The sequence below is a fragment of the Megalopta genalis genome, chromosome 6, assembly GCF_051020955.1.
Source record: "Megalopta genalis isolate 19385.01 chromosome 6, iyMegGena1_principal, whole genome shotgun sequence".
Taxonomy (NCBI): Eukaryota; Metazoa; Arthropoda; class Insecta; order Hymenoptera; family Halictidae; genus Megalopta; species Megalopta genalis.
The window spans coordinates 17,119,307-17,137,206 of record NC_135018.1 but is presented as its reverse complement, the minus strand read 5'-3'; the positions used below and the strand labels follow the sequence as shown (position 1 = coordinate 17,137,206).

Genomic DNA, 17,900 nt, shown 5'->3' with positions numbered 1-17,900 from the left:
CTTTTAACGATGGTGACGCTGTAAAATCTCACTTAACTCAGTTTTTGGCCGGAAAGGATCAGACTTTCTACGAGCGTAGAATTTTCAAGTTGTCAGAGATGGCAAAAGGTCATCGAACAAAATGGAAAATACATTACAGATTAAACTTCGTTCCAAGTAAAAAAAATTTTTTATTTCATTGAACAAATCGGCAATTACTTAGTTGCCAACCCAACAAAATTGTATCGCGACATATTCGCGGCGAGTTGATAAATGATTGATAAAAGAATCGTCGTCTGTCGTTCGTTTAATTGCATGCAGTACGATATTTTCATCGAGCGTTAATAAATGCTGTGCCAGGCGTTCATCAAATTCCTGGTTCAATAATTGAGTTCTGTAGAGAACCTTTTGGACGGAATGTTTTGCGTGCAGGAGGAAACATCGAACCAATCGGAGGACTTGACAGAGGCCACGCCGCTCAGTTCTCCGGATGGCGGCATGTCCACCGGAAGCGACATGAACGACATACCGCTCGGCGATGCTCCTTACACCAGGGGCGACATATCACCCGGGGAAACCGGAAGCGGCGAGGGAAGCGGCACAGATTTCACAGATTTCCTCACAGGAGCTTACACACCCGAATTCGGGTCTACTTTCGAGGGCAGTGGAACGGAAATGACGACAGACGAGACCGGTGACTTCGCCACCGACTCAGGAGACACCGATTCCACCGATGAAACCGTGACGGAAGGAAGCACTGTATCCGGTGGTAAGTGAACGAACAGAGTAAGCGAAATTTGCATAAATTCGTCGATAGAACCCAAATGCTCACGAGTGTTATAGTAAATTCTCCCTAATTGACACTCAGCTCGGAAACGAAAGTGGACAAGGAGGTACGATTATTCGAGCCTTGCGGCTCGTTTTTGTAGTTGTTGGCAATCGGAAATTGTAAAAACGCTCGAATAATCGTATCATCTCTTCCCAAATTGTCCATTTTTTTGTACATGTCGAGGGCCAATTAGGGAGAGTTTACTGTACTTTGCAAAATGAGAGAATTTCAGTTTCTGTTTTAATATTTGGTCGAGTCGTAAAGAATCTCCGTTCTGGGCTGTTTATGCATTTATGTAACAAGTAAATGTGAGAAAAATAAAACATTGAAAACGTTACAAGTATCGAGAAATATTTTTATATTATTTTAAAACTATTTGATTTACCAAGGAAAGAACATTCCTATTTTACTGTAGTTTGTCGTAATTGGGATAACGACTTTTATTTTGACAATGATGTAAATTATAATGTCAATACAATAACAGAAATGATTTATGTTTTGATGTAATAGTTAATATGGTATTCTAATATTTTTTCTAAAACTATTTTAAGCTATACAGGGTGTCCTCGGATCATTTGAAGCAACTTCTCCCTTTACAAAAATGTTCTCCGAGGCACCGTTAACGAGTTATTAACGAAAATCAGTGACCAATAAGAATCGAGTACGGCTGACGCGAGGCGGCCAAACCAACCAGCGCACGAAGTCCAGTTCCGCCTCGCGCCAGCTGAGCTCGTCTCTCATTGGTCACTGATTTTCGTTAATAACTCGTTAACGGTGCCTCGGAGAAAACTTTTGTAAAGGAAAAAGTTGCTTCAAATGACCTGAGGGTCCCGCCACTTTCGGATTGCGAGACATTTTTTAGACACCCTGTATTATACTTTGTGTTTGACTGTTTTTCTTAACATTTTTGAGGCATTACAAATGCGAGAGATCGGTAGATTGCGGTATATAATGAAATTATCAGTAAATTTTGTTTGTTCCGCAGAAACCGAAGTTACCGAAACGAACGAAAGCGGTGCAACGGATGCAACAACACCGGAAACCAGCGGCGAAACATCGGAGATGCCAGAAACCACAGATTCTTTGGCAACAGACGCAACTCCAGCTTCTGGAGAAACTACAGAATCAGGCCCGACCACTATCACATCCGAAACTGAAAGCACTGTTACAGGAGAAACTGGTAAGTGAAAATTCATTCGCTTACGCAACCTCGTTAACACTTTGACTGTCAATTCACCCCAAAAGTTCCATAAAATTAAAGTAATTTACTCAATAAAATGGAATTTCAGTCTCTTTACACTTTTTTGTATTTTGGTTGATCTGCATCAACTTAGTAAACTGTATATATTGTTGCGAAAATACATTTTTATAATTCAGAGAAATAACACTTCGCAGATTCTTATTTCATAACTATTTAAAACCGTATAGGACATTCTTCGAAAATGATCAAAATCTTATTCAAGGAATTATCGTAATTCAATTATATTCAATCTTGCTATTTTTACACAGTCAGGTATACCAGCCAATGACTGTATCTAATACAATATCCACTGACCGAGGTGAAACTTTTATTCTCTAACTTATTAGAACTGATAATGAAGTCAACATTTGCACAAAACAATCTTTACGCTGTTACGTGCATACAAAATGTGCTGTCTGGTCAATGTTTGAGCTAGACAAATTTTTCAGCATGTTTTCTAAAGGCATAACGCGTGGAGATGTACTTTAATTTTGTTACGTAAAAATTCTATCCAGAAGAGACGACGTCACCCGGGACCACAGAATCCGGCGCCACCGAAGAAACCACCGAATCTGGACCAACCGAATCGACAGTGTCGACAGAATCCCCCGAGACCACCGAATCTGGAGCGACCACAGAGTCTGGACCTACCGAAGTCACCGAAAGCACCGAATCGGGAGCAACGACTGAAACTACTGAATCTGGGATGACCGAGACTACTGAATCTGGTCAGACAACAGAATCTGGCCAGACAACAGAATCTGGTCAGACAACAGAATCTGGCCAGACAACAGAATCTGGTCAGACAACAGAATCTGGTCAGACAACAGACTCTGGTCAGACAACAGAATCTGGAGAGACTACCGAGTCTGGAATGACCACCGAGTCCGGAATGACCACTGAATCTGGAATGTCCACTGAATCTGGAATGACCACCGAATCTGGTATGACCACTGAATCCGGAATGAGCACTGAATCTGGTGAGACTACCGAGTCTGGAATGACTACTGAGTCTGGTCAAACCACCGAATCTGGTGAGACTACTGAGTCTGGAATGACCACTGAATCTGGAATGACCACTGAGTCCGGAATGACCACTGAATCTGGAATGACCACTGAATCTGGAATGACCACTGAATCTGGAATGACCACTGAATCTGGAATGACCACTGAATCTGGGATGACCACCGAATCTGGAGCAACGACAGAGTCTGGAGCAACGACAGAGTCTGGAGAAACTACAGAAACTGGAGCAACGACAGAATCTGGAGCAACGTCAGAGTCTGGGGAAACCACAGAGTCTGGAGCAACGTCAGAGTCTGGAGCAACGTCAGAGTCTGGGGAAACCACAGAGTCTGGAGGAACGACCGAGTCTGGAGAGACGACAGAGTCCGGTGCTACCACTGAATCAGGCGCCACTGACGTTACCGAGTCCACCGTTTCCGGTTTGACACCGTCCACGGAAGAAGAGGACAACGTAACAACACCTGGTGAGTGTCTCGAGATTCTATTTTTTGGATCTGCTAGCTGAAGAAGAATATCTCTATTCATTTTCCTTGTTAGACTATGATCGCTTCCGTCGAACCCAATAGCCTAGAAAGACTAAATGACCGGTCACAGAGTATGCAAAATTCGCAGTTCGAAACACACTTTATTTTGTCTCTAGCATCCGAACTGTGGGCAACCATAATCGATATAGTAACCAGCAAGCACCGCGTCTGCAAAGTATTGAAAAAGAAAGCCTGCAAGACGAAACCATTCGGTTGCTGTTACGACGGGATCACGCCAGCCAAAGGACCGTTCGGTCAAGGTTGCCCGACGCCGAAGACCTGCAACGAGACCAAATATGGCTGCTGCTCCGACGGCGTCTCGCCAGCCGCTGGTCCAGATAACAGAGGATGCCCAGAATCGCATTGCTCCGAGACTTTGTTCGGTTGTTGTCCCGACGGAGTCACCGCTGCCGAAGGAAACGACCTTGAAGGATGTAAGAAACCTTGCAACCAGACCGAGTGAGTGTCCATATCAATAACGATAGCGTCGCATCGACCCGACTATTGATCATAATTTATTGATTTTATTCATCGGAGAAGAATGCCGATGTTTCCAAATAACTTCTACATTGAATTGTTCAAGGTTTGGTTGCTGTCCCGACAAGGAGACTCCAGCCAGTGGCAAGGACAACATGGGATGTTGCAACGTCACCGAATTCGGTTGCTGTCCCGATGGAATCGAACCAGCTTCTGGACCAGACGGAGCGGGTACGTTTTGGAACGATTTTCTAGTTTCCGTTTTCTCTCGTTATTTACGAAGAGTCGATCGTTCCGCTAATTAATAATTGTAGGCTGCGAGGAGGAAGTTACCGAAAGTCCTGCCACGGATGGTCCTACCACCGCTGTGTTGGAAGACTGCGCGAACACAGTTTATGGTTGTTGCCCCGACGGATCTTCTATCGCAGTCGGAACGAACTTCGACGGGTGTGGAGTCATCAACGCTGAAAATTGCACTGCTTCGTACTTTGGTTGCTGCCCTAATAGTACGACTCCAGGTGCGTTTGCAAATTAACAATAAGATTGCCCAAGGAAGTCATTTTTTGACTGTTTTTTAATTTCAATTAGAAAAAGAATTATGCGTATAATGATGCAATTTCTTAGAATTTTGTGACTTTTTGTACAACATATAAATGCGGTTATTAATAATTGTAGTTACCCCCCCCCCCCTTCATTTCTGGTATATATATGTGTTATACCTATATTGCCCAAAAGCAGTTGTTTTGACTGCTTGGGAAATTTAAAATAATCAAATGACTCTTATTATTGAATTGAGTAAATTTCTTATATGACCGGTTCGGCTCTGTATTGAAATAACATTTTTCATTTTTTTCGATTACCGTTACATGATAACATACAAGTAGATGATAAATTGTCGATTTGGGCATATACTAGATAAGTTGCAGTTGCTCGTTATTCGTATCTTAAATTTTGTTTATTGTTAATATGTACTAATAACCTGTTATATAACTGTGAATAATATAAAAAAATATTGAAAATTAATTTTAAACAAATTTCTTTACACATTATTTATTCTTTCACAATGCAGTCATTTGGACTGCTTTTGGGCAATATGGGTATATATACTAAGTTTCAGCCTTTCTAGTGTTAACGATAAAACTGTACCAGCGAATTAATAATTTAAGGCACCGAGGTTCACACAGGGTTGAAAATGATTCGTGAATTTGAATGGTTCCAGCTTCGGGACCGAACAATTACGGCTGCCACAAGCCGTGCGAAAACACCAGTTACGGTTGTTGCGAGGACAACGTCACCCCCGCGCACGGACCGAACGGCGAGGGTTGTTGCTTGTCAACGCAGTACAAGTGCTGTCCCGATAACATTCTTCCAGCTCGCGGGCCAAACTTCTACGGTTGCGGATGCCAGTACGCCAGATTCGGCTGTTGCCCGGATAATTCCACCGCAGCACGTGGCCCGAACAACGAAGGGTGCGGATGCAAATATACTCCGAATGGTTGTTGCCCCAATCGATTCACGCCTGCCACTGGACCGAACTACGAGGGTTGTCCTTGCTACACTTATCAGTTTGGCTGCTGTTCCGACGGTGTCAGTATCGCCAAAGGACCCAGAGGACAAGGTACTCTGTTACTGTGAAATTATTAAACCATCACTCACGAGTTCAACCTCTTAGGCACGACGCGCCACTATAGTGGCTTTCGCGGATGTCATCTTTCAGAACGACGCGCCACTATAGAGGCTTTCGCGGATATCATCTCTTTGAACGACGCGTCACTATAGTTGCTTTCGTGGATATCATCTCTCTGAACGAGACGCTACTATAGTAGCTTTCGCGGATGTCATCTCTCTGAACGACGCGCCACTATAGTGGCTTTCGTGGATGTCATCTTTCAGAACGACGCGCCACTATAGTGGCTTTCGCGGATGTCATCTCTCTGAACGACGCGCCACTATAGAGGCTTTCGCGGATATCATCTCTCTGAACGACGCGCCACTATAGAGGCTTTCGCGGATATCATCTCTCTGAACGACGCGCCACTACAGTGGCTTGCTCTAGTAGCTCACTCGCTCATCGTTTGAACCAAATAATCGTCTTCATATGCATGGTTTCACACTTCTTTTGTCTTCACATCGATTTACAACAGTCTACAGGGTGTCCCAAAAATGTCTCGCAATCTGGAAATGGCTGGTTCCTCGGATCATTTGAAGCAGCTTCTTCCTTTACAAAAATTTTCTCCGAGGCACCGTTAACGAGTTATCAACGAAAAACAGTGACCAATAAGAATCGAGTACGGCTAGCGCGATGCGGCCCAGCGAACCAGCGCACGAAGCCCAGATCCGCTTATTGGCTCGGTCGCCTCGCGCCAGCCGAGCTCGCCTCTCATTGGTCGCTGTTTTTCGTTAATAACTCGTTAACGGTGCCTCGGAGAAAATTTTTGTAAAGGAAAAAGTTGCTTCGAATGAAATGAAGAACCCGCCACTTTCGGATTGCGAAACATTTTTGGGACACCCTGTAGTGGCTTGCTCTAGTAGTTCATTCGCTCCCCGTTTGAATGAAATAATCATCTTTTCCTATGAATTGTGATTCACATTTCTTTTGTCCTCACATCGATTTACGACAGTGTTAACAATATACAGACGGAATACATTCAGTATCAGACACTGTACAGTACATATCAGAATCTGCCGTCCAGGGAAATAGCCTCGCGCAGAATTCAGCCGTACCTAAAAGGTTAAAAAGAATATCTTCGGAGGAAGATATTCGAGGTTTTTTTTCTATTATTCTTACCGAGGTTCTCAAATAATTGTACATTTTTAATTTAATTCAGTTATGTATATATAAAAAAGTTCAAAATCGAATATCTTACGAATATCTTATATGACGAGTTCTAAGGAATAAGAGCGTTTTTGGCAACATCTAGTTGTAAGATATTCGATTTTGACCTTTTTTTTATGTTTTATATCCAATTATCGCGCTGCAAGGTTGACAATTTATTGACATATACAGTCTAATCTGTAAATTCTAAGAATACAAGAGAAGGAAACAAAGTATTACCACTAACTGAACCTTCATTTTTATGATGCACATTGGCAACGTAAAATTCTCCAAAGCATTGAGATTCGTCCGGAAAGGAGTGCTTAATTTTTGGTACGATTTAAATGATTCTTGCCGAAGAACACACGGCGGCACAAAGATAGAATTTCGTGGTAAACTGTCCTTCTAAATAGATTCTCCGAAATCGTTAAAAAATTGCAAGTTCCATCAGATGGAATTTGTACATATTTGTACATATTATTTGCACGTATCTGTACGTACTTGTGCATCGTAAGCTGAAGTCAGCCTTTGAATGACGTTCGATTTTCCGGGCAGGTTGCGGATGCGAAAACACGGAGTTCAAGTGTTGCTCCGACGGCAAAACGCCAGCGAAGGGACCAAACTTTGCAGGATGTGCCTGTGATGCTTCGAAGTACGGCTGCTGTACGGACGGAGTCGAGGAAGCTCAAGGGGAGAACTTCGAGGGCTGTCTCTCGGTACCATCGAACCCTGGAGCGGACTGCGCGTTGGACAAAGACAGAGGCTCCTGCCGGAACTTCACTGTCAAGTGGTACTTCAGCACCGAGTACGGCGGTTGCTCACGTTTCTGGTACGGAGGCTGCGGAGGTAACGAGAATCGATTCAAGACTCAGGAGGAGTGCAAGGAGGTGTGCGTTCAGCCCAAAGGAAAAGGTAAATCAACTGTAAATACCATCTATGAGGAACAACGATCTTTCAGGACTGACTAATTACCGGATGAGTTTCTCGCAAGCGAACGCAATCAAGTGTAACACGCTTTAGTATGACATAGTCTGTCGACAAGTATTTGAGCCGTTTATTTTGAAAGTGGCCCAAGTCATTTTTCAAAAACACCGAGCTAGCTATTTTAATATTCACATTTCTACGTTATACATATAATTTCATGTCAGCAAAGCTGAAAGAACGCAGCGACCCTTAGGAACACGAAAACATTATACCACCATGTTATCAATTAGCAATATTTTTAAATTTATTGGAACGTAAAAACCTTAAATATCTGGATTTTCAAATAAATGAACTTAGGCCACTTTCAAAATGAACGGCTCATTTTACGCTTAATTTTCGTGTTTACAACGATCCATATCCAAGGAGCGAAAACAGTACCAAAACCATATTTCTTTAGATATCTCGCGAGGGTACAGAACACAGAAAATTTGTTAAAAAATTTTCCGTGTTTTGAGCATTCTTTCGTTTTCTATTCGATAACGTAAACTCCGAATAAAATTGCATCGATATCGGCGTGTGTTACGCTTGCATGTGTTCCCTTGTTAGACTAACAACAAACTTAGAATTTCTGTTTTATCTTGCTGATTTTATGCGATAGTTTCGTTGACAATCGAATGTTGCAGACGCCTGCTACCTACCGCAGATTCCAGGACCTTGCGAAGGCTATTTCCCTACGTGGTACTATGACACCGACAGGAAGCGGTGCAGTCAGTTTATTTATGGAGGCTGTCTCGGAAATGCGAACAAGTTTAAGACGAGAGAAGAGTGCGAGGAGCTTTGCGTTGTTCCCGATGATCTTGGCAAGTATTTTAATCTAGTCACCATCCTAATTTTTTTACTTCTGTTTGAGAAGTATCGCAGTTTGCATCCAACGAAGCCTCGCTTCATAATATTGGGTTGTCCGGAAAGTTCGTGCCGATTTTTTAGGAAAATTAAAACGCAGCTCATTTAAATATTGGAGCCAAGCTTCACAGTATGATCGTGGATGGTTGATTTTGATTTATTTAGCATTCCTGCTAATTGACGTAATGTTGAGCGTGGGTTATTCTCGAGTCTGTCAGGTACTCCTTCCAGATGCGTTAGTTCTTTTATCAATTTTAACGAAACACGCAAAAATTATAATATTTAATAATAATATTATATTATGTAATATTTAATAATAATATTATATTATGTAATATTGAATAATAATATTATATTACATAATATTAATTATTAATATTATATTAGCTATAACGTTATTCTACTTTATAATATTTAATTGTAATATTTAAATGACAATTTGTCGACAAACGGGTCCAAATGGACCCCCCAAATGGACCCGGCCTACCTGGGCGTTCTTGACCTTCAAGATCGAAATTTCCAGCTTTAAACCGAGCAAACCACTTCCGCACAGTTCTTTCGGCTAAAGCATTCTCGCCATAAACAGCGCATATCTTATTTGCCGCTTGTGTGGCATTTTTGCCCTTTCGGAAAGAGAAAAGCATTAAATGCCTATAATGCACTTTATTTGCCACCATATTCTAAGGCGTACAAAACTGATAAAAATTAACGAATCGCAACCAAACTTTTTTCCAAATATGGCTGAAGTTATCTCTTTTAGAATATGTACACATGTCATTTGTTTTCGCCCTCTAGCCTGACACGCTGCACAATTGCTGTCGTGTGGCACTTTGGGGGCAAAGCAAACCACAAAACTCCTTACACGGACGCGGAGTTAAGACTGGGTCTTCCGTACCCAGCCTAATGACCGATAAGAGAAGGCGTTGGTTTACCCACGTTCGGACCCCTCGTAGGTGTTCCGTCGGGGGGTGGGTACTAAATTTCTTGTGTATGCCAGACCTGGCGAGGAAACATATCTGCGCCACTTTCGCGGTGGCCAGATTTGCAATAAATGTCATTTGTTTTCAATAATTGTGATATATTCAGTCAGGTCTCTCACGCTACCTACCGAAAATCGGCACGAACTTTCCGGACAACCCAATAGAAATATTAAAACAACTAGGGTAATCGCAAATTGCACTTGTAAGCAAGCGAAAATTACATAAATGAGTTCACTCGCGTTTGAAATAAAAATAATAATTGACAACGTTTTATTCGATTCAAATGATTCGAGTATTTCAAGTTAACGAACTTACCTCTTGTTTCTCTCTCTTTTCCTAATCGAATAGAATTTTCTTCAAGCCTCCAATAATGTTCTTTTTTTTCAACTACATTATACAGTTGTCAGTGTTTCAGTATTCTTTTCAATTTATTTACTACTGTTTCAAACGTATCTTTTAAAATATTCTTATTGTTCTTAGCGGGGCAAGTAAGAATTTTCATTACCACTCGGACAGCGTGCTCGGGTCCATTTGGACCCGTTTGTCGACAAATTGTCATTTAAATATTACAATTAAATATTATAAAATAGAATAACGTTATAGCTAATATAATATTAATAATTAATATTATGTAATATAATATTATTATTAAATATTACATAATATAATATTATTATTAAATATTATAATTGTTGCGTGTTTCGTTAAAATTTATGAAAGAACTAACGCATCTGGAAGGAGTACCTGACAGAATTTGTTAAAAAAATTCGATAAATAAGAAGAAACCGAGTAGTTGATCGGCGATTTTGATAGTGTAACAAGTTAATGTTTATTCTCATGCGGATTTTCAAGGATTAATTAAATATCAGGAAGTTAATTAATCGTTTTATCAAAGATCCTTGCGAGCAGCCGAAGGAAGTAGGACCCTGCCAAGGAAACTTCACAAGATGGTTCTACAACGCGGACTCCGAAGCCTGCGAGCAATTCAAATATGGCGGCTGCAAAGGAAACGACAACAACTTTGCTACAGAGATTGCCTGCCATCAGCAATGCTTGCAACGGAAAGGAGCGAAAGGTACGTCTCTGTGAAACATATTTATCAATCTTTCGTAATACGATGCTCGTTCCTTTTTTTTTGCCTGAATCCTTGATTTCATTAGGTGTATTTCTCATCACCTTTGAACCATCGAATAGTCTCATAAACAATTTTCATACGACAAGATTCATTAGTCGGATTTTTATAAAGAAACACTGTACCGTCACACAGATTGAGTAGTCCGTTATGAATTAGACTAATCGGCCGCGTGATTATTCGTGGATCTATGCGGATCGCCGTCGATGGTATTTATGGAGGGATTAATATTTATGGGAGAGATTATTGCCTAACACATCGTGATAAGAAACACAGTACAAATAAGTTAGTTTCGTTCTAGAACTTAAATGCGGGCGACAATAATTTTAATAATTATTTCTTAGAAAAGTTTAACAGGGGAAATCGAGTTACTGGTTTATGGGAACAGCTGCTATAATAATGGGGGTAGAATTTGGGGTTCACGCAGGTTCTTCGAATCGAAGGGGTGTTTTCGGAAGGAAGGACGTTTGAAGTTATCATAATCTTTGAAGTATTGGTTCGTGAAATTCATTCTTGATTCATATTTCTTTTGAATATTTAAAAATTATTCTATTGTTAATTCACGGTACTATAATACGAAAAATCCTCAAGATTTTATACATTTCAAAGTTAATTACAATTCAATGCAGTTTCACTGTATTTTTCATTCGTCGAATCCAAGGTCAGAGTTCACTGCAACTTTTGTTTTCGACCAGTTGTCTCTAAGAATGCGAATTTACGGAAGGTTCAACGTCTCCGTTATTACGATGATACACTTCGTTCAGAAGCGCACCTTTGTCTCGAACTCTCATTAACAACAATATAAAACCGTCGAACAAATTGCTCCGTTTCGAAAAATCGCTTGGTCACAGTCAGTTTCGGCGGAACAAGAGTTTTCGTTATCGGCTGTCCTGAAATATATCGCATGTTTCTAAAATACGCTTGAAACACTCGTGCAACAGATATCTTTAATTATTGTCTGCTTATACTTCTTGAAAACGTAAATATCGTTCTATAATATAGCGCCTCGTTTAGTGCAATAATTTATACAACAATATATACAATATATACAATAATCCAGTGCAATTTAACTGATGCAATCATTATGGTGCATCAAAATCTACAGTCCACTCATAGCTTTGTTTATTTCATCTGAAAAACATCCTGAAAGCAAGCAAAGTGCAACAACATTTTTATACGAATTTTCAAACAGGAAAATGTAAAATGTATGCAACATTGATTCGAGTTATTTTACAGATAAAGCAAGGATTTTAGACAAATGATTCATCGGTTCTAAAAGTCCTGATTTTTATTTTAAAAAGGTCTCGCGTTTATTAGTTACTTCTATTGTTTCATTTATTTTAAATCGAAACAAGGATTTAATTTTCGTGTTAACGATGCCTGATCCGTTCTTCCATTTCTCTGATAACTCTCATTAACGACGAAGAAGTTATAATTAAGGTACAAGTGAAAACTATACCCTGTTGTACAAAGACTGCAATTTATTTCCGGGCAGCCGAATAAGACATGGCGGTGCCGGGTTGAAAATTTGGTAATACGTAAAACATATTTGCAGTAAAACCGAGGGACGTGTGCGTCCTGGAGAAAGACCCCGGACCCTGTCCGGGCTCGGTGTTGCGCTGGTATTATGACGCCGAGCGTCACACGTGTAGCCAATTTGTTTACGGGGGTTGCAAAGGCAACGGGAATAGGTTCCGTACGCGTGCTGCCTGCGAGCAGCGCTGTCCCGTAACAGGTATCGAAACTCAGCCAAAGAATCGGCGAAATGTCAAAATATAATAGGACAACAGTGGGAAAGTGATTGAATTTTGTAAGAGTACAAAGCTTCGCTGCTTCCGCGAATAACAAAAGCGCAATCCGTTGCTCGGTGCCCGTAAAAATCGAGGGACAAGTCTCTCGCGCGTGGGCGGTGACGAACGGAGACCGTTTTCCAAGTACTTATCGGTGGTGGTACATTTTCCGTTGATTTTTTTGTTCGCTGAGCGCACGCCTTACGCGAAGCACCCCACGTTGTTTTCCGATTCGATGTTGTTCTTCTGCAGCGCTTTACGCGGCACACGATGTTGTTACCTTTCACGCACAGCACACGTTAATTAGTCACATTGCAATTCACGCTGACACACCTGTAGCCATTAGACTGCGGATCTTCGTGCGATACACAGAGTGTCCCAAAAATGTCTCGCAATCCGAAAGTGGCGGGTTCCTCGGGTCATTTGAAGCAACTTTTTCCTTTACAAAAATTTTCTCCGAAGCACCGTTAACGAGTTGTTAACGAAAAACAGTGACCAATGAGAGGCGAGATCAGCTACCGCGAGGTGGCCGAGCCAGTTCAGCTGGTGTGAGTCGGCCGAGCCGACGGCGCCAGCGGTCGAGCGGTCGAATCCCAGCTCAGCTGGCGCGAGGCGGCCGAGCCAGCGGCGCCAGCGGTCGAGGCGGTCGAATCCCAGTTCAGCTGGCGCGAGACGACCGAGCCGCCTCACGTCAGCCGTACTCGATTCTTATTGGTCACTGCTTTTTCGTTAATAACTCGTTAACGGTGCCTCGGAGAAAATTTTGGTAAAGGAAAAAGTTGCTTCAAATGATCCGAGGAACCCGCCATTTCCGGATTGCGAGACATTTTTGGGACACCCTGTATAAATGTTCAGTTGTTAATCCTTAACCGGTACGCTGGGACTAAAGTACAATCGATGGTTTTCCTAGAATTTGACTGTGATAGTTTTAACGGATGTATCTACATTACACAACACATTTTCATGAAAGGTAAAAAGTAATATACGTATAAACGAGGTGCCAGAAGTGGTGCTCAAAAAACAACAGGACATATGTAGCGTGGATCGTATACAAAAAAATAAGACAATCATATGAGCCGTTTATTTTGAAAGTGGCATAAGTCACTTCTTTTTTTTTTAAATGAAAAGATACCGTTCAATTGTAAGTAGAGTTACCATTAACTCGATTTTTTTGAAAATGTGACTTATGCCACTTTCAAAATAAACGGCTCATATTTAGACACTTTTTATTTGAAATGAATCACGACCACGATACACCGCGTTTATTCTTGTGAAAATTATCGTACCAGTTAAGGGATTGAACGATGCGATGAAAAATATACGACACGATTGGTATCGACAAGAATGCAACATTGAGCCGACGTTGACGGTGTTAACGTCGCGAGATTTTCTTTCGTCATGTAAAATCCGCAGTCTGCTATTTACACATCTGCGACACACGTATAAAGTTCTGATTAGTGTCAGATCAATATCGACGCAAATATTCGAAGCAATACTATTCCAGAGCACATTTAGGATGCAAAATTTAACGCTTTTATTTTCAGGAGTGGAGGATAATAATGTTGATTTGATTGTAATCAGAGTATACTAGAGGTGTCAATCATTCGCTGTTTACTTATCAATGGAATTTCAAAGCAGATCGGATAGTAATTGTAACGTGGAACAGCGAATGGTTGAAACCACGTGTAGAATCGCTAACTTCGCATGATACGATAATTAATGCGATTAACAGATAGTTGCTTGCTGCCCCGGGCTGAGGGGAACTGCGGTGAGAAGCAACCACGTTGGTTCTTCGATCAGTCGGAGAACCAGTGCATGCCATTCTATTATACCGGTTGCGGTGGAAATAAAAATAATTTCGAATCTAGAGATGCATGCGAGTCCGATTGCCCGGCACGGATCGGTAAGACCATGAACACTACTTTTAACGAACAGAATAACAGCCTACGCGTAATGCATTAGATCTCTCGGTAAAACAGTTGCAAATTGTGCATTAACACTCTGCGTAGCACGAATCTTTGCCATTCGAGTATCACGAATAAGTTCAAAGCTATCTGCACGTCGCGACGTTTGATCTAGCCTGATGCTGCGTTTTAATGTGCACACAAATTTTTTCTATTCTGCCCGGGACAAGAACGCTCGAGCTATAGTTTCTCGAGCCTTGCTATTTCCAAGTTTCGTCACGCGAAAGTTTCGTTTAGCTCTGCTTTCGATGTTCGGAAACGAGACGTGGGAGGTGAAGTTGCTGCCAGCGTCGAAATCGATCCATTTTTTTTAGTCGTTTTAGCAAGGTCCGTGGAATTTCAACAATTGCAAATAATTGCAACCGCTTATACACAGTACAATTAAGTATAGACTAGTCAATAATAGTTAATAATTAATTAATTGCGAACTATTCACGATTACAGTAAGATACATTGATAATTCTGCAAATAAATGCGTCGAAGCGACAGGTTTACTTAAACTGAGTTCACAGAATCGAAGTTTCGGTGCAACTTGTTTCGACACTGGTAGCATTTTCGGCTTCCGCAGTCCAACGTTGAATTACGGGCACAATTTGATGCTGATCTCGTTTCGAATGTAGAGCAAGACTCGTGTCTTTTGCCCGCGCTTACGGGAGAATGCCACAACTACGTTCATCGTTGGTACTACGACACTTACGAGCAACAATGTAGACAATTCTACTATGGCGGCTGTGGCGGAAACGAAAATAATTTCGAGAGCGAACAGGACTGTCTCAACAGGTGCCAGACCGCACTTACCACCCCCGCGCCACGCCAGGTCGCTGAATTTAGACCAGGTACGACGGAAGATTTCAAAATAACTTACGTTGGATTTTTTCGGCTCGAGTTGTTCACACTTGCTGTTCCATTCGTGTAATTTCTTACGTTACTATTGGGTTGGCAACTAAGTAATTGCCGATTTGATCAATGAAATAAAAAATTTTTTTTCACTTGGAATGAAGTTTAATCTGTAATGTATTTTCCATTTTGTTCGACGACCTTTCGCCATCTCTCTGACAACTTGAAAATTCCACGCTCGTAGAAAGTCTGATCCTTTTCGGCCAAAAACTGAGCTAAGTGAGATTTTACAGCGTCATCATCGTTAAAAGTTTTACCACGAAGGGAATTGTCCAGGGATCGAAATAAGTGGTAATCCGATGGCGAGAGATCAGGGCTATATGGTGGGTGTAACATCAATTCCCAACCAATATCCATCAATTTTTGCCGAGTGGACAAAGACGTGTGCGGCCTAGCATTGTCCTGCTGGAAAATGACACCTTTACGATTGACCAATTCTGGTCGCTTTTCCTTGACCGCTGCATTCAATTTGTTCAGTTGCTAACATTCACGGATAATAAAAAATAACATAATAATAATAATAATAATAATATATAATAATAATAATGATAATAATAATAATAATAATAATAATGATAATAATAATGATGATGATGATGATGATGATGATGATGATAATAATGATAATAATAATAATAATAATAATTTTATAATATAACATTTACGGATATCATAAAGATGGAAGTGAGAGACGTCTGTAACTGAAATCGGCAATTACTTAGTTGCCAACCCAATATAATTCAACCTAAACGCGCCGATCAGCTCTCGGAGAACGGACTGTTTTCACAATTACGAAAATTGACGTTTCTTTGATTACGGTAACTTCTTCGATTTAACCGCCGGACATCGAATAATTAGACGACGATTTAAACGCTACGCGATGGTTGAATTCATTTTAGATTTCTGCTTCCTTCCCGACGAACATGGCGCATGCTCCGAGGACCACATCAAATGGTTCTACGACAGCAGAGACGGTGTTTGCAAGCAGTTCAGATACGGTGGATGCCAGAGCAACGGGAACAACTTTAACAGCAAGGAAGAGTGCGAATATCGGTGCGGAGATGTTCAAGGTTCGTAAGCAGATACAACGACAGATATAACACGCAACGCAAGCTATCGCGATAAGGAGAGAAATCAGCCGAACAGATAAAAATTGTATAATTTGTAAGAAAATATTTTACGTAGATATTTTGTTACCAGAGGAAAGCCGCAAAATCTACCAAGCACAAAAATTGCGACACGCGAATAAACGAGGAATGGTAGGAGAGAGAGAGGGAGAGAGAGAGAGAGAGAGAGAGAGAGAGAGAGAAGGATCAAGAATATTTTCTATGTTTGTTTTCTTAGCGAGAAATGTAGCGATAGAAACCGAAGCGATGGTCCAACATTTGAAAAACCGATTACATGGAAGACGATTCTGTATAACAATGAATTAATGTACACCTTCTTCGTTCGCAGATCCTTGCGGCCTGCCCAGAGTCGTCGGACCTTGCAGCGGCGTCGACAAACAATATTACTACGACCATCGCACGGACTCGTGCTACGAATTCGAATACAGCGGCTGCCAGGGCAACAAGAATCGCTTCCAAGACAGGACCTCCTGCGAGAGAAAGTGCAAGAAGAGGCCGGATGCGAGTCAGCCAGATCGAAACGTCACCGTCACACCGCCACCTCCCGTCGACACCGTTTCGAAGAGTCCCGTCTGCTATACACCCGCCGATCCAGGCACATGCAGTCACGAAATCACTGCTTATTACTACGATTCGCAGTTCCAGAGGTGCCAAGCCTTCATTTACGGCGGATGCGGCGGAAACGCGAACCGATTCAAGACCGAGGAACAGTGCGAACGACTGTGCGGCAAGTTCCATGGACAGGGTAAGAGATCTTCCTATTTTTCTTGAAATTAAATTCTCGTTAAATTATACGGACATAACTTTTTAACGATTCTTGAGAGAGCAACTGTAATTTTTACCAAAATTTGTTTAAACGTTGCGCAGCAAACTTATGCTCCTCTAATATCTGCAAATTATCTCTTCTTAATATCTCTGTTATCTCCGAATTTTTGTTCGAATGCCTCGCAATTCGGAAATGGGGGATTCCTGAGGCCATTTGAAGCAACTTTTTCCTTTACAAAAATTTTCTCCGAGGCATCATTAACGAGTTATTAACGAAAAACAGTGACCAATGAGAGGCGAGATCAGCTGGCGCGAGACGATCGAGCCAATCAGCGAAACTGGGTTTCGCGCGCTCGTTGGCCTCTTATTGGTCAGGGTTCTTCGTGAATAACTCGTAAACGAAGCCGCAGATCGCATTTTCGCAAAGGAAAAAGTTATTCTAAATGACCTCAGGAATCTTCCGTTTCCGGTTTGCGAGACATTTTTGGGACACCCTGTATATTACTGTGTTATATATATATACAATAC

The 17,900-nt window shown here is 41.4% G+C and overlaps 1 protein-coding gene across 7 annotated transcripts in view; it reads left to right on the top strand.

Annotated features, from left to right (window-relative positions):
* Positions 1-17,900, top strand: part of Ppn (proteoglycan-like sulfated glycoprotein papilin) — a 309,416-nt gene that overhangs the window by 277,325 nt on the left and 14,191 nt on the right. For 5 of the 7 annotated variants that reach the window (XM_076523052.1, XM_076523051.1, XM_076523053.1 and 2 more), the window contains exons 17-30: positions 412-748; positions 1,794-1,988; positions 2,564-3,538; positions 3,715-4,057; positions 4,182-4,306; positions 4,390-4,593; positions 5,295-5,693; positions 7,446-7,802; positions 8,498-8,674; positions 10,593-10,772; positions 12,385-12,564; positions 15,204-15,419; positions 16,380-16,550; positions 16,936-17,352. In XM_076523052.1, coding sequence (XP_076379167.1) covers positions 412-748; positions 1,794-1,988; positions 2,564-3,538; positions 3,715-4,057; positions 4,182-4,306; positions 4,390-4,593; positions 5,295-5,693; positions 7,446-7,802; positions 8,498-8,674; positions 10,593-10,772; positions 12,385-12,564; positions 15,204-15,419; positions 16,380-16,550; positions 16,936-17,352 — 4,276 coding nt within the window. Of the gene's footprint in view, positions 1-411; positions 749-1,793; positions 1,989-2,563; positions 3,539-3,714; positions 4,058-4,181; positions 4,307-4,389; positions 4,594-5,294; positions 5,694-7,445; positions 7,803-8,497; positions 8,675-10,592; positions 10,773-12,384; positions 12,565-14,351; positions 14,523-15,203; positions 15,420-16,379; positions 16,551-16,935; positions 17,353-17,900 lie in introns of all 7 variants that reach the window. The other 2 variants (XM_076523050.1, XM_076523054.1) reach the window with 2 other exon arrangements.